The following is a 17,547-nucleotide window of genomic DNA, read 5'->3' as shown; positions in this document are numbered from 1 at the left end:
CTCTGGCAATCTCGTAGATCAAGGATGGTGAACATTGTCTACAAAGGGCCAAATAAGAAATATATTCAGCTTTCTGGGCCATAAGATCTCTGTTCCAGCTCAACTCTGCCATTGTGCAAAAGCAGTTGTAGAGGATACATAAGTGAGTGAGTGCGATTGTGTCCCAGTAAAACTTCAGTTACAAACCCAGGTAATGGGCTGGCTTTGGCCCATGGGCCGTACTTTGCTGACTCTTCTGGTAGGTAAAAATGTAATCATGTGTTAATTTCCATTTCTTTTAGCTATGTGAGTGAAGGTGAGCATTTTCCTTTATTTACAAAACTTGACTAGGCTTTGTCTTAGATGTTAGGGATCTAGTGGTGACCAGACAGACAGTGTCTCAGACCTCCAGAGTTGTCATTTGGATGAGGCAGTAGGAAAGACAGACCCTAAAGAGGTAAGCAAATAACCCCCTAGCGCTGAAGAAAAGAAACAGGTGTGAGTAGAAACTAGCGTTTAGGGTGGCAGCTATTTTAGTTAAGGAATGGCCAGAGGAAGAACTCTTAAGGGAGATGGCAGGTGGATTATATGAGAAGGAGCTAGCCAGGCAGATTAGCTATCTATTGCTTTGTAACAAATTGCCCCCAAATTTAGTAGCTTAACATAGCAAGTATTTATTACACAATTTCTGAGTGTCAAGAATTTGGGAGGGTCTTACCCAGGTAGTTCTGACTAAGGGTCTCTCATGAGGCTCCAGTCAAGATGATTGGCCAGGACTGCAGTCACATGAAGGCTTGACTGGGCTAGAGGATCTGCTTTTGGGAAATTTCATTCCCATAGCTATTGACTGGAGGCGTCAGTTCCTTGCCACATGAACCTCTCCTACAGGGCTGCTTGAGTGTTCTCATGACATGGCAGCTGACTTCCTCCGGAGCAAGCAATCCAGGGGAGAGCAAGGAGGAAGCCTCAGTGACTTTTATGACCTAGTCATGGAATCATACAAATCATTACATCTTCCTTATTCTATTAATCAGAAGCAAGTCACTAAGTCCAGTCCATTCTCAAGGGGAGGGGATTTAGGTTCCACCTTTTGAAGCTAGTGCCAAATAATCTGTAGCCATATTTTAAACTACCACAGTCTTCCCTCTGGTCACAAATTACTTATCTGTCTTCCATATGCAAATTAAGATCCTGCATAATACCCCAGTATAGCATCATCTCAAAGTCCAGAATCTCATCATCTAAATTAACCCCAGTTGTTGATGAAGCTCACTAGGTGTAGCTCCCTAGGTGTAGTTCCTTAAGTACAGCTCCCCTCAAATATTTTTAAACTAAAAAGACAAATGATCTGTACTGCCATACTCAACATCCAGTGGTGGATAATATGAGGTGGTATTTTTGCCAATGTAATTCTTCAGAAAACTTTGTAGGTGTCTTGTGATTCTTAACTGGGTTTCATTCCATTCAATAATAAAAGCCACACCCAAAAATGTCTTAGCATGAACTTTGGCTGAGACTGCTCAGTGAAAACTTCCTTAAGTTTCTCAAAAGCCCTATTGTCCTATTGTTTGAAGGTGTTTTTGTTTTGTTTTGTTTTGTTTTGTTTTTTTGAGACAGTCTTGCTGTGTCACCAGGCTGCAGTGCAGTGGTGTGATCTCGGCTCACTGCAACCTCCGACTCCTTCCGTCTCCCTGGTTCAAGCGATTCTCCTGCCTTAGCCTCCTGAGTAGCTGGGATTACAGGCACATGCCACCACGCCCAGCTAATTTTTGTATTTTTAGTAGAGACAGGGTTCCACCATGTTGACCAGGATGGTCTTGTACTCCTGACCTTGTGATCCACCTGCCTTGGCCTCCCAAAGTGCTGGGATTACAGGTGTGAGCCACCGCACCTGGCCTGAATGTTTTTTTTTGTTGTTGTTGTTTTTTTTTTTTTTTTTTTTTTGAGGCACAGTTTTGGATATTTGTGAGGTCTTAACTAAGGATTTTACAATTATGCTCTTTATGTATTTTTTTGATGTCCCTGAGTCAGAAGGCTTTCATCTTTTTTTTGAGACGGAGTCTTGCTCTGTTGCCCAGGCTGGAGTGCAGAGTGCAGTGGTGCAATCTCTTTGGCTCACTGCAAGCTCCGCCTCCCAGGTTGATGCCATTTTCCTGCCTCAGCCTCCTGAGTAGCTGGGACTACAGGCGCCCGCCACCACGCTCGGCTAATTTTTGTATTTTTAGTAGAGATGGGGTTTCACTGTGTTAGCCAGGATGGTCTTGATCTCCTGACCTCATGTTGCGCCTGCCTCGGCCTCCCAAAGTGCTGGGATTAGAGGCGTGAGCCACGGCGCCTGGCCCATCTTTTTGTTTTAACAGTTCTTCCTTTAGCCGTGTATCTCTTCTCTTACATTTTAGTATAAGCAACAAGAAGCCAGCAGGTACCTTCAACACTCTAGAAGTCTCCTTAGTTTGATCACCCACTTGATTAAGCACATTTTCTACTTTTGATGTTAACATAGCTAACACTGTTGCTCAACTTTTCCTGAATATATAATAAGCATTCTCTTTCCTCCAGTTTGCACAAAATTTTACCCACTTGCCTTTAAGCCGTCACCTGCAGCAGCCTCAAACGCATTAACTTTCTACAAACAGTTTCTTCAAGGCTCTTTTAGCCTTCATCTCACCGATCTGCCAGCTTCCATCTATTACCTGATTCCAAAGGCTGTCTCCCATATTTTAGGTGTTTGGTATGGCAGCACCCCACTTCCAAGTACCAAGATATATATTAATTCTGTTTGTGTCACAAATTACCCTAAACCTTAGTGCTTTAAAATAATAAACATCATCTTAGTTTCTGAGAGTTAATAATCTGGGTGGTTTTAGTTTAGAGTTTGTCCTAGGTTGTGGTCAAGATACTGGCTAGTGCTGGTCGTCTGGAGGCTTGACTGGGGATGAAGGATGTGCTTCCAGACAGGCTACTCACAGGGCTATTTATAGGAGTCCCTGATTTCTCACTGGCTGTTGGCAGGAGACCTTACTTTCCTCTCACATGTGTTTTTCCATAGGGCTCCATGAGTTTGCTCACAACATAGCTGGCCTTCCCTGAGTATGGATTCTTAATGGGGTGCTATTGACCCCATTAGGTGAGAGTTGGTTCTTTAGAGGGATCTGAAGATCTAAAAAAACTTAAGATTTTATAATGGCATATATCCTTCCAAAGGGTGATGGTACAACAGATATATAATAAATTTGTGGCATTAAAATTTTATTGAGGGGGCTATTAGGAAAAAATACCTGGAAGGCTACTTACGTGGGGAATAATGAAAACAAGGTTGAGAAACACTGTCCCAGAGGTAATGATCTAAGAAACAGCAGGAGGAAGCCGTAATGCCTTTTATGACTCGGTCTTAGAAGTAGCACCCTGCCACTTTCGCATCATTCTTTTTGTTAGGACTCACTTGAAGGGAGTGTCAGAGAACTGTGACTTATCTTAAACCACCACTTCATGTAAAGAAGGATAAGGGCATTCTGAGTAGAGGAAACAGCAAGTGCAAAGGCCCCAAAGCAGGAAGGTAACTAATGTGGGTAAAGCATGGTGAGGAAGAGGGAGAGTGCTGAGATGAGATTGGAAAGGTTCTACATCATGTAGGATCTTGTAGGTCCTATAAAATCTTTTGTATTTTATTTTAAGTGAAACGATTATTTAAGTATTTAAGCAGAGTCACATGATATGGTTTACTTTACGAAGATATCAGTTTGACAGAGTATGTGGAGAAATAGGGGGACAAGAGTGAAAGCATGGGGACCAATTAGAAGGTTCCTCCAGTGGTCCAGGTGAGAGATTAGGCACACTTTGACTAGGGAGGTAACAGAGGAGACCAAAAGAGGCAGATACATGGCACTTTCAAAGGTAGAACTGCGGTAGTTGATGATAGATTGGGAACAGGGAGGGGGTAATCAAAGATGACTTCTATGTTTTTGGCTTTGAGGATGTTGGTGCTGGTTGTTGATGAGAAGACTGGGTGAACAGCAAATATGGATAAATGAAGAGCTCCAATTTTGGCCATGTTAAGTTTGAGATGTCAAATAGAAGGGAAGAAATGAGGACTCAACAAAAATTGGAAAATTTGAGTAATATTCTTTTCATGTTGAATCTTTTATATTTTCCTGAAAGCTGTATATGCATGTCCTTTGCTGCTACTTATATTATTCACAATGGGTGTCAATACTGCTTTTGCCTGGGATTTGGCTTATGATACTAGAGTATAGAAAAAGTTGTGGTCTGCAATATCTGCTTAAGGATAATTTTTTAGTATGAACTTAAAGGCTTAGCACAAGTTTCTTTAAAATGTTTTGAATTGCAATAGTAATACATATTGCTAGTATCTAAAAAACACAGATTAGTAAAGAACTGAATATGCAAATTATCCTTAGTAATACTGCGCAGGGTATACGAGCACTTGGATGTATATTATTCTAGTCTTTTATTATGTATGCACTTGAGTACATACACAGATATACAAATAAACATTAGATCTTAATGTGCACATTGTTTTGAACTGTAAAACAGTTTTACAAAATGGTAAGAAATAACACTGATTTTCAGTGCTTGAGAATACATATCATATGGATTGGCTTTGAGTTACATGAGGTACCTAATAGGGTATGAGAAGTAAAGAATACATTCCAGGGCCAGTCATGGTGGCTCATGCCTATAATCCCAACACTTTGGGAGGCCAAAGTGGGTGGATCACTTGAGCCCAGGGGTTCAAGACCACCCTGGGAACGTGGTGAAACCCCATCTCTACAAAAAATACAAAAAAATTAGCTGGGCGTAGTGGCATGCGCCTGTAGTACTAGCTACTGGGCAGGCTGAGTTTAGGAGAATTGCTTGAGCCCTGGAGACTGGAGCTGCAGCGAATCATCACACCACTGCACTTAAGCCTAGGCGACAGAGTGAGACCCTGTCTCTCTCTCTCTCTCTACAGTGAGACCCTGTCTCTCTCTCTCTCTCTCTCTCTCTCTCACACACACACACACACACACACACACCCCATCCTGGTGTGGTGGTGTGGGCCTGTATTCCCAGCTACTTGGGAGGCTGAGGCTAGAGGATGGTTTGAGTCCAGGACATGGAGGCTATAGTGTAAAGAATACAATTTTTTTTTTTTCTCATAGTCCAGAAAAATCCCTTGCAGGTGTAATGGCTTGACCTTTGGTTTAATAATTAAATTTGAAGAAAGATAGCCCAAATAATATTGTCCATGCCAGTAGAATATTCTTTACCCTGCTTTTATGAAAAAGATAGAAATGACTTCCCAAAGCATTCAGACATGAGGGCCTTTTTAAGAAAGTAAGTCGTAGATCTGTTGTGGAGTTGAGAACTGTTTATCTCTAAGCCAAAATACAATGGACACTCAGTGTTCTTATGAATCATTGGTTAAATTATATGCCCAGTAAAATTTGTTTTAAGACGTTAGGAAAACTCATTCTAGATTTTGGAAAGAGTGCCAGAGGGAAAAATTAAGATTTAATATTTGGGCATTTTGATGATTAAATACTTAGTATTCATGAAAATTCCCTTATTCTTGTGAAAGATCCATTTTTATTTATTTTTTTTTAACTTGATATTTGGCTGACATGCCATCAAAGGACTTCACCCTTCCTTGGAAAGCCAGGTCTTTAGTAGGAATGTATTTCAAAAGGAACATCCACCATCTAATGCTCATCTACCCAGCATTGCCATGATAGGCAAGAGACAACATCACATTTTCTTTTGTTGGGTAAAAGTCATTCAACATGATTTTTATTGCCTGCCTAATCATAGTTCTCTAAGTAGTGGTACCATTATTCTGTTTCATTTCAGAATAATACTTTTTCTCTTCTCTGACTAGTAAAATTCACCCTTCATTAATTTAGTAAAAATTTATTTAAAAGCAAATAAAATGTAATGACTGTTTATTCAGTGCCATCCACTAGGCTGAGTGGTGGGAGTAAGGAAATGAATTAGGCTTGTTCCCGGTTATTAGGGAGCTTTCGGTCTTTACAGTGTAAGGGGGGTGAAGGACAAGTAGATTTATCAATTATAAAGTGATTAGTGGTATGTTTAGGGTTCCCCAGGAACATGAAGGAGAAACATCTAATTCAGAATGGGGAACTGAGAAAGGCTGGATCTTGAAAGACGATTTGTAGTTAGCCGGAAGTGTGAAGAGAGAAGGTGGGAACTGTTATTAATGTTTTATTTCTGAAGATACTAGTGAGTTCTTGGAAGTTCATTGTATTATTTGTTTCACTGTGTATCAGAAGACTTTAATAATAAGCATTTAATCATTAAGCCTTAGAGGTGATTTCTGGGTATTGATAACAAAATATTATGAAAGTAAGGATTTTCTATTGTATAGAAATTAGAGGCAGGGGTGCTATAAATGAGAAATAATAATAGATGAGTGAAAGTAAGTTTATATATTACTTGCCTTTTCAGGATAAGTTTCATTTGGGGGAAACATTTTTACTATTTTTGAAATTAAGACATAAAATAACTTAGGTTTATATGCTTTCTATTTCTCCTTTTTAGATTCAAAATATAATCATTCTTTTAAAATGTTCTGCTTTTAGTCTTTTGCTATGTTGTATCCTGCTGTGTACAACTAGGCATTTAATACATTTTTCATTTTGATGAAATCATTTACATTCTGGCCCACTAATTTTTTTAGGCTCATGCTTTTTGTAGGGAGCTTTAGATATCTCATACAATTTTAAAATTATTTTGGAAGCTTTGTATTCTTGTCTAGTTTTAGTTATATATTACATTATTAGGATGAAAATTAGGAAAGAATACATGTAAGAAACAATTTTTTAAAGAGGAAATTTGATTTTACCGTTCTATGATAAATGCTTAAGAAAATAGTAATGTATTTTGTTTTCTCTTTTAGCCTTTCTAAGAAAAGTCTACAGCATTCTTTCTCTGCAAGTTCTCTTAACTACAGTGACTTCAACAGTTTTTTTATACTTTGAGTCTATACGGACATTTGTACATGAGAGGTAATGTAATGAGATGATAATGAATCATTTTCAGACATTGCATATGATCAAAAAGGCATATTATAAACAAAATCCACTTTTTTTTGTATTAACTTTTGAGGTTAAAATGTAAAAAAGGTTCATTAACTCTTATAAGCCTGATTAGTTTTTTTTTGATGAAGAAAAATATTCCACAACATGGTATTTACCTCTGAACTTTTTAGCTTCAGTTTCTTAGGGTTAAACCCTCATCCCCTGGAATAGTATTAAGAATTTTTTCTGCATGCCATTTTTAAAAATCTTAATTTTAAAAAACTTTATTAGACTATATTCCCTGTGCTCAAAGCCTAAGACAGTATTTGAAAAATAAATGTGCATTCATTTTGCTTTTGGCTCAAGACTAGGATAATTTCACCAAGAAGTTTTCAAAAGAGCTCCGCATGATTCATCCCTAATCTTTAATCAGGGATGAATCATAATTATTTCCATGATACAGTTTCGTTATATTAAAGGAAAGGGGAACTAATGAATATTTTCATAGAAGTAGAGAATTTCTGTCGTCCCTTCTCCCCACCAAAGGGGGATCTTGAACTATTAGTTTACTATTTGAGGTATAATTCTTAAATTTAAATTACAGCCATATGGCAAATACCCTAAAAAAGTAGTTATTATTTAATTTCTTTATTGTATAATATTAGTGTACTAATTGCAAACATTATTCAAATATTATAGAAGTTTATACGGTAAAAAGGAAAAGTTTCCCTCATTCATTTTGGGCTCTTTTCTTTGTCCTGAGGCTCCTTTCTACCTTGTACTCCTCAAATTTTCCAGATATAAAATAATTTGATAGTTTGGTGTGGATCATTCCAGATTTTTTTTACCTGTACTTTCATAAACATATACAATAGATAAATTTTATTAAATTGGATAATACTGCTCATGCTATTTTTTTTAAGTTGAAACACTTAATATTATGTCTTTCAGTCCTGCCTTAATTTTGCTGTTTGCCCTCGGATCTCTGGGTTTGATTTTTGCATTGACTTTAAACAGACATAAGTATCCCCTTAACCTGTACCTACTTTTTGGATTTGTGAGTACTTTGACTTTCTCTATTCCCTTAACAATTATTCCTGAGTTTTAAATAAATGCATTTATAATACATATATAACAATGGCAGAACAAAATTAATGAGTTTTTTTAGAGTACTTTAGGAAATTACTTGTAATTGTATAGTCTTTTAAAACCTTTAACAGTTTATTAGTTTCAAAAGTTTTTCTATTAATATTACTATGTAGTGGAAAAAATGCTGAATTGGAATCAGATGACCTGGCTTTGCTGCTATCTGATTATGTGACACTTGGCAAGGCATTTAGCCTTTCTGTGCCTAACTTTTTTCATATGTAAAATGAGAATATTAAAGTAGATAAATCCCTGTGATACCTTCTACCGCTAATATTCTGTTATTTTCTTGGAAAAAAATTATGTTGTGGTTTTAATTTAATAAAATTTAAGTTCTTTATTATTAACTCTTCTGTGTTATTATCTTACCACTCTGGTCTTTTAAGGAACCATTTTGCTCAAATGATGTGCTTTAGTAACTTCTTTCAAAATTATAGTTGGGAGAACCCAACTTTAAGTCATGTGTGTTGAGATATTTGTGAAAATTAAAACCCAAACTACCACTTATGAAAATTCAGTTTAGAATATGACCAGAATAAGGGGCTAAGCCTCAAGTTATGTGTTTAAAAAATTATTTTGCCTCTTCTCATCCAGTATGACTAGATTCTAACCTTAAAAATTTACTTCAAAGCATTCCAAACTAATACTAAGAATACTTGGGTGGGCGCAGTGGCTCATGCCTGTAATCCCAGCACTCTGGAAGGCTGAGGTGGGCAGATTGCTGGAGTCCAGGAGTCTGAGACCAGCCTGGACAATGTAGTGAGACCCCATGTCTACAAAAAAATACAAAAATTAGCTGGGCATGATGGTGTACACCTGTAGTCCCAGCTACTCAGGAGGCTGAGGTGGGAGGATCACTTGAACGGGGTGGGGGAGGTGGAGGCTGCAGTGAGCTGAGATCATGTGACTGAACTCCAGCCTGGGTGACAGAGTGAGACCCCATCTCAAACAAACAAAGAATACTTGTAGTCAGATAGGAGTGGGAAAAGCTATTGATTAGATTAAAATGCTTTAAACTAAAACGTTTGTGAATTCTGGTGAGTTTGTGTTAAAATGATAAAGAAAAGCTGATGACTTTGAAAGTTTCAGTAATAGGAAAGATTATTCTTTTAAATCTTAAGCTCTTTTGTTTGCAAGATTGTCAGTCCTAACTCAAGTTATCGCAAGTAACAAGGAGTTTAAGGATGTAAGAACTTGAGAACCCACCAACCCAAATCCTCTTCAAGAAGATTAACTGGAGAACTGGAGGAAGGTTCCAGAAATGATGATATCATAGGAAATTCAGTGACAAGAGTTTGTGTTCTCCTCTCCCTCGTTTTATTACATCTCTTCTCTACCTCAGTTGTCCTTATACATTGTTTTCCCTTTTTCTGTCTTTAATTTTTATATGACCCATCGTTTGCCCCCATAGAGTCATTTAACTTTAGCTCCCACTGCCATTGCTTTAATCTCTGAGTTCAGATTCCTGGGTCAGAAAGAATCTGGTCCAGGCGTGGTGGCTCACGCCTGTGTGATCCCCACACTTTGGGAGGCCGGGGCGGGCGTATTGCTTGAGTCCAGTAGTTCGAGACCAGCCCAGGCAACATAGTGAGACCTTGTCTCTGCAAAAAATAGAAAAATAAGCCAGATGTTATGGCACATGCTTGTAGTCCCACTACTCTGGAGGCTGAGGCAGGAGGATCACTTAAACCAGGAGGTGGAGGTTGCAGCGTGTTGAGATTGCACCACTGCCCTCCAACCTCAGTGACAGAGTGAGACCCTGTCTTAAAAAGAAAGAAGGGGGGCAGGAGGGAGGGAGGAAGAAAGGAAAAGGAAGAAAGGAGAGAGAAAGAATCTGACTGGTACACTTGGTTGTTGGCACAGGTCACATTGTAGGCTGTTAGTCAGTATATGGGTTGCCAGGCCTTGGGTCAGAGCCAACTCCTGGCCTAGTCAGCTATGTCTCAAGAGAGAGGAAGTATAAAAAAAAAAAAAAGGCCATGTAGAATTCCTCTTCACATCTACATGTAGCCTCCTCTCAGAAAGACTGATTTCTATGTGGGAAGATGGTATGGGTCAACTTTTGCCCAGCAGGGAGAGGTCCCACTAGAAAAGCATCAACCAAATGCTTATAGGCAAGATAGTCACTGATTATTAAATCTGTTCATCATGCCCATAGCTAAAAATGGTTTAACAAATAAGTGTGTAAAATACATTTCCTCAAATTACTCAGGGACCTTTAACATTAGGGGTTTTTTTGGTCCTGATCCACCGAGGTAAGAAAGGAGGTGAAGCTTATCTTGCCCTAGTAGGAGTGCGTGTGTGTGTATGCATGCACATAGATAGATAGACAGGCAGACAGATAGATAGTCCTTGACTTAGAATCATTCAACTTAAGATTTTTCAGTTTTATGATGGTGTCAAAGCAATATGCAACCACGAGGTTTCAGACTTTAAGCATTTGTGATTCTTTAACCAAAAACACTCTGAGCTACATTTTTGACTTAACGATATTTTCAACTCACAGTGGGGTGTATTGGCATGTAACCCCATTGTAACTTGAGGAGCACGTGTGTATATGTTTTAAAGGGGCATTATCATGTTTTCCTAGGTCTTATCTTTACTCCTATTTATACCATCCTGTTTCCTTCAGATACTTGAATGTGTATGGGATGATTTCTTTCCTAAAATCTTGTCACAAATAGTAAGAATATAGTATAATCATGTTGCCCCCCCCCCCAAAATTTCTTTTCTTTTCTTTTCTTTTTTTTTGAGACAAGGTCTCTCTCTGTCACCCAGGCTGGAGTGCAGTGACGCAAACTTGGCTCACTGCAACCTCAGCTTCCTGGGGTTAAGCGATCCTCCCACCTCCCAGCCTCCTAAGTAGCTGGGACTACAGGCACATGTCACCATCCTTGGCTAATTTTTTTTGTACTTTTAGTAGAGACGGGGTTTTGCTGTGTCACCTAGGCTGGTCTCAAACTCCTGGACTCAAGCAATCCACCTGCCTCGGCCTCCCACAGTACTGGGATTACAGGTGTGAGCCAGCACGCCCAGCCCAGAAAAAAATTTCTATCATCTTGATACCATTTTGCTGGCACTACTAAAAGCATTAAAATGTAACAGCAGTTCCATTGCCTCCACGTCTATGTACAATTTCTAATACCATTTTTGCTCGGGTGCTGATGGTTTCTTGATATCAGGTAGGGTGGATGCTTCTACCAGGAGTATGATTATATAGCCAGCCACTGCCTTTATTTCTAGCTTTGCCTTTGTAATATGGTCTATCAGATGGTTGATAAGATCTATCTAGAGTAAGGATATAAGACAAAATAAAGATACTGTAATTAAGGGAAAACAGAGGCTAGAGGACAAGGCTTGGAATCCCCAGGTCTTATATTTAGGATATTAGTTCAGCTACTTCTGACATGGCTTAAACAGTGACAAAATAACAATGGCTTAAACAAGATAGTTTATTTCTCTTCATGTAAAAATTTGAATGACAATTTAGTGAAGGTGACAAGGGCCCACGCTTCTGCTACGGTCCAGGCATTCCTAGAGTGGTATAAGACAGATCACATGGTATAAGATAGATCACTCCTATAGCCACAAAGCATCCAGTTATTAATACAAGCAAATGAGAAGAGGAAGGGGAGAGCAAGTCTTTCTTTATTTTTAGAGCACAATCCAGAAGTTGTATACCTATCTTAGTCACATTAAATTGGCTAGAGTATCCTTATGTAGTCAGACCTAACTGCAAAGGAGACTGGAAAAATGCAGTTTAATCTGAACTGCCATGTGTCCAGGTAAAAATTCTGTTATTAGGGAAGAAAGAATGAATATTGGGACACACTTTCAAGACTCCCACACCAAAGTACTACCTAAATATTTTATTCTTCCTATGTTTGTGTGAGGTATTGAGGTTTTATAAATGTGCACATAATTTGCAATTGTATTTTTATTTATATTACACAGTAAGAAAAATAGAATGTTCTATATTTACAGTCTTCCTGTTACAAATATGCGATTAGAACTTAAAGAGTCATAGTATCACAATTAGAATGTAAATGTTCTCATTCAATATATTGAGGTCTCATTTTCATTATGGTGGGTTTACTAACTGTCCCATATACTTCACAGGGCTGCTTTGAAGCTAAAATGAGATCATTCATAAGGGAACACATTAAGCTGCTAGAAATTAGAAAATGTACATGAGATAGTATACCTTTTACTGTCATTAATTTAAGTTTCTTTTCATTAGACGCTGTTGGAAGCTCTGACTGTGGCAGTTGTTGGTAAGCTGTAATTGCATTTCTATATGTTATAATAACTTTTCAGTGTAGATAAATCTTTCAGGTAAAAAGTTATTTGGGGCTAAAGTTTAACATGGAATATCATATTTCAGAAATATAGCATAGGATGAAGAATTCCTAAAGTATAAGCAAAAGTCAGATATTTATCCTTTACATATTTCAGCTGAGCTTAGAAGAAGTGGAAAAGAAAAATAAAAGGAATGGAGAGCAGTATTTCATTTGTTTACCCATTTAGAAAAATAAGACAACTATAGCTAATTTTTTCCATAATTTAAACGTATCCTCAAGTAACTGAGAACATGTGTTTTGAGCCACATACTTTCATCATATGTATGAGCTTAACTCCTTTAACTGGCCTGTGCCGAACTGTGCTTTAATATTATATCCTCATATTTTATCAAGTGGCACTACAAGAAACAGTGGTAATTTCTGCTCTGTATTTCATTTTAAATATGTGTTTGAAGGCCGTGTCTGTTATAATTACTTGATGTACCCTATATAATGCCTCAAGGAAAAAATTTCAGTAAATTAAGAATAGAAATTCTCAGTGTCTCAAAATGGTTAACCTTGAGTACCAAAAAGGTCAGAGTTAATTATTACTCTCCATAACAGCAAGTTGTTTATCCTTATAGTTAATGTATTTAACTCTTCCTATTTTGTCATTAGTTTTTTAACCTTTCTATGCCAGTTTTGTTTAAGCTATATGTTTCTGTAATCTCTTGTTAAAAGAATCTATATAAATAGTAATAAATAATAAATAGGATTGAGCTTCTTAACATAGAAAGTAAGTATTCAAATCCATCTCTCCCTTCTCCAGGCCCTATTATGTATAAAGAATGTAGGAGAGAGATTCATTTCAGGATTATTGGAACTGGGGGTAGAAAAACATAGATGAGGTAATCTGAGAACATTATTTTCCTCAGTAATTGCAATGTCTTTTCAACCTAATCGTATACTTAAGTTACTGACAAGAAGCAAAATGGATTTCATGTCTTATCTTTTCCATGTTCACCTTCCTAATCCTGTAACGGCATAAACAGAGAAATTCCAATTGTGTAGCATTTAAAGATGGAAAGAACATGAATAATCACTCTCCGAAAATTAAAAATTACTTAAATGGCTTTGGGTTCAAAGCAGTTAACCTCCAATAGGTTATAACTGCAATTTATTAAAATGTTAAGGAGCTTTATTACAATAGCCATAATCGACTGGATGGTTATTCTAAAATTACAGAAAGGAATTTGGCATATATTCAGTAAACCCCAAAATAACATACTCCAAGATAATACACATTTGGATATGCAGTTAGTGGTTGGTTTCTGTCCTCTACAGGGTAAGTGAATGGTAGGCAACCCCAGCCAGCCCTAGTATTTTTCTTTCCCAGTTTCCTTGATTTGGGCTGATAAACCAAGTATAACTAACCAGATGATTGCTGGAACTGCTGCTACTGTCCAGGAATTCCCAGCCAGGCAGGAGACCCAGAATCATCCCTATTGATATTTAAACTATAATGGACAATTACCACAGATGGTGGTAAACTGTGACTGAGACAGAGATGGGTGAGAATCACTCTGCCATACCCCTAAAACTCCAAACTGGCTACAGGCGTAATAGCTCTCCAGTAATTTCATTAACTTGATAACAGTGTGACTTCCAATTTTGTGTGAATGAATTTTTTAGAGACTGTTAATTGCATTATGGGTGTGGTTTCACTGTACCTTGTAGTCAAGGATGGATAAGAAATCTTTTCTAATTGTTTTTATTGGCATAAAGTACAGGAGAAAACGAAGCATTTCTGTAAAATGCTAGAAAAAGCTGTTTTGTATTGAGCATTTTTATATGCATGTTAATCAGTGTTTTAATTTTACAGTTACTTTCTATGATGTATATATTATTCTGCAAGCTTTCATACTGACTACTACAGTATTTTTTGGTTTGACTGTGTATACTCTACAATCTAAGAGGGATTTCAGCAAATTTGGCGCTGGGTAAGTTGTATATATTCTTGGATATAATAGATAAATGTCTTTAATTATTATAGGTGGTTTTGAGGAATGTGCTACACTGTTATCTTTGGGTACTGTCTTTTAAAATGGAGGGTAATAAGAGATCATCTCTTTGAGTACTAGGGCCAGGCCCTACTCCCAGAACATACAAAGAAATGGAAAGTTGCTTTGACTTATTTGTTTCTCTCCTATAGTGAAAGGGAAGTGAATTAAAAAAAAAAAAATCAGCTTTCCAGAGAGTTTAAGCTTGTTTGCTTTATTAACATTATGGAATTTACTGAAATTATTTCGGTCTTTGTCTTAGCATAAATGTTACCACCATCCACGTCTTTGTGGAAAAAGCACTGTAATTAGTACAGGTATTGAAAGGGTCTGCATGAACTTTAAAACCTTTTGATCCATCTAGATTAACCTGTATCCTTCCTCAAACAAATATACGGAATGATCCTTTTTATATGAGGATTATGGTACTGCATTGCCCTCACCTGGTAGGAATGCATACTCTTTTCTAAGCTCACAGTGGCTTCCTGTTGGCACATAGTCACCCAACCATTTTCTTTTTCCTGTTACAACACTATTTACAAAAGTCTGCTCTTGCTAAACTTTCTTTCCTCCCCCACCCCTTTTATTCTGGTAATCCAGAACACCAGAAGTCTCTATTGAGATAAAATATAGTTGGTCAGCCAACACTGACAATTGCGCAAACTGCTTAAATAGTTTTATTGGAATGGAGTTTGATTTAGGGAGAGGTAACATTTTTTATTTTCTTTTCCTTCTTTGAAAGGATGTTTCATATGTATTTGTGTGGCATATATCATGAAAGACTTGTTCTACTTCCTCTTCCCAACCCAGTCTCTAACGGTTCCCTCCCTTTCATTCATTCCAGTATCATCTCTCTAAATCCTTTTCTGGTAAACCTGCCTTATATTTCAGCCTCTTCATAATAAATTTACATTGATTGATAAAAATGATATTACAATGATCATATATAGATCTGAGACCAGATATTTCTGAAGTGCATCTGTCTGTGTCTGCTGTTTCTGATAATTCTTATATTTTCTTTCTTTGTGTGTTCAGTTATTTTTGACTATGTAATTGTCCTTGAAAAATTGTTTGTTGAATTTCTTTGAAGCCTTGGTTGAAGGTGCATTTTTCCATACAGTATTTGGGTTTTCCCCTGGCATCTGGGAAAACTATTGGATTGGGTCCACTTGAAACTAAATTCATGGCTTACGATGTTTTCCCAACCACACAGGTGTTATTCAGTTAGACTAAAAATCAGCAAAGGGATAGCTTGTGGTGACAATTTTCCAGGGATGGTTCCTCTGCCCCCACCCCCCAATTTACTCCTGCTTAGTGCATTGATGACTTTTCTTGTCGTTGGGTAAATTCAGCTACAGTACTATGATTACTTCTTTGGGTTTCCACTTTTACCTAGATTTTGACTTGATAATTCCATTCTACCTTGACAGTTATTTGATGTTTTTAAGAAGGTATTCTTTGTTTTCTCTTTTATGCATCATTTCAGTAGTTTTTTGGGGTGGGACAGGGGCAGTAATTAGTCTGAAATAGTTCTTGTTTGCTGTAATATTGGAAACAGAACCCTTTCAAAATTGCCTCCTACCTATATTACTACAACCAGCTTCTCTATTCTCTAGTCTTACCAGTTTCCAGCCTCTTTTCCACCAAGCAGCTGGGTGGTAGGAAAATGGAAACTTGATCACAGTATACCTATTTAAAACTTTAACACTTCACTACTGCTCTTGGTATACAGCCCTGTTCTCCATTGAATCACATCTACTGCTATCAGTTACTGGATACTGCCATGTAATGACTCTCTAGCAAAATCCTAATAATAATTATACTTTGGTCAGTATACCATAGGTTCAGCTACTTAAGAGTAGCACTTTATTGCATTTTAAATAAAACTTAATGGCACTACTTACTGTGACGCCTCAAAGCCAAAGTGGTTGTGGAAGTTAAGTGCCAAAATGGCCATAAAGACTTAGGGAAAAGATTTTCTGAGAAAATATGTTCTTCAAAAAGTTCATAGGCTGTTCCTTCTGACTTGTTTATGGGACACTGTAGGAACTGAAGAAATGTGTTAAATGTATGGAGGTATGGTAGTATCAGGCAATGGTGGCAGTACTTCATAGATTGACTTAAAGCAGTGATGTTTTTACACCATCATTTTCCTGTGGTAATTCTGCCACAAAAGGAATTAAATCTCAGAACTATACGTGATAACTACGGCAACTGGTTATTGGTGTGCTAGACTTGCCTTGTGCCAGCTTGTAAGAGGCATCTTGCAAGTCAGTTGTTAAACTGCTGGAAGCTTAAAATAGGCCATGAAGGATGTATGTACACCACAGAAATTAAGAAGCACTACAAATCAGGGCCCATTTTCTTTCTTAGAAAGTAAGTTTACTGGCACATCACTGTTTGTAAGTTATTTTTTATTCTGTGCTTCTTGTTGAGAGAGAAGAGGGTAGGATTCGTCAGTCCTCTAGATGGAGTTGTTAGAATAGCAACATCAGTACTATATCCATGGCATATCTTATCTATATTCTCAGAAAATTTGTTCTCTCTGATGTTTAAATATTTAATGAGATGTGAGTCAAAAGTAGAGTGAAGTAACAACTTAGGCAGAATATTTGTAGGATATGACTTTCAAATCTTTACCTGTTACAGTATCTACAGAGAATGCTGTCATAAACTGACAAGTCTTAGGCTGAATCTCTTACCAGAAACTTAATAGAGCCTGTGACCCTAAATAACCCTTTTAGTGTGTGTACATTTAGGTCGCTGGGTGGGGCATGCTGCTTAACCAGGGAGCCTAAGTGTGTCAGATTTCAACTTGAATGTTGCAGTGGAGAAAATATATCTGTTTTAATATGCATTGTCAGTAGTGTCTGATCAGGCTTAAATGCAGGATCTTGTCCAGCTAGTGAATAAGAGTAAATTAATGTCCAAAGACCTCTGGCAGCCCTATCCTAATGTCTTATTAGAAGCCTACAAGAATGGGAGAGGATTTTTCATGGGTCTCTTGTGTTTCTGAATGTCTTGGGAATGATGTGCTGACTGCCC

At 37.6% G+C, this 17,547-nt stretch overlaps 2 protein-coding genes across 2 annotated transcripts in view; both read left to right on the top strand.

Annotated features, from left to right (window-relative positions):
* LLPH (LLP homolog, long-term synaptic facilitation factor) overlaps positions 1 to 17,547 on the top strand; it is a 648,032-nt gene that overhangs the window by 612,925 nt on the left and 17,560 nt on the right. The window lies entirely within an intron of this gene.
* TMBIM4 (transmembrane BAX inhibitor motif containing 4) overlaps positions 1 to 17,547 on the top strand; it is a 529,849-nt gene that overhangs the window by 507,444 nt on the left and 4,858 nt on the right. Inside the window, exons 3-6 of the mRNA XM_050748323.1 lie at positions 6,896 to 7,004; positions 7,968 to 8,073; positions 12,403 to 12,436; positions 14,325 to 14,442. Of these exons, the coding sequence (XP_050604280.1) occupies positions 6,896 to 7,004; positions 7,968 to 8,073; positions 12,403 to 12,436; positions 14,325 to 14,442 (367 nt within the window). The remainder of the gene's footprint in view (positions 1 to 6,895; positions 7,005 to 7,967; positions 8,074 to 12,402; positions 12,437 to 14,324; positions 14,443 to 17,547) is intronic.

This window comes from Macaca thibetana, chromosome 11 (genome assembly GCF_024542745.1).
Source record: "Macaca thibetana thibetana isolate TM-01 chromosome 11, ASM2454274v1, whole genome shotgun sequence".
Taxonomy (NCBI): domain Eukaryota; kingdom Metazoa; phylum Chordata; class Mammalia; order Primates; family Cercopithecidae; genus Macaca; species Macaca thibetana.
This window is presented reverse-complemented; position numbering and strand designations above follow the sequence as displayed.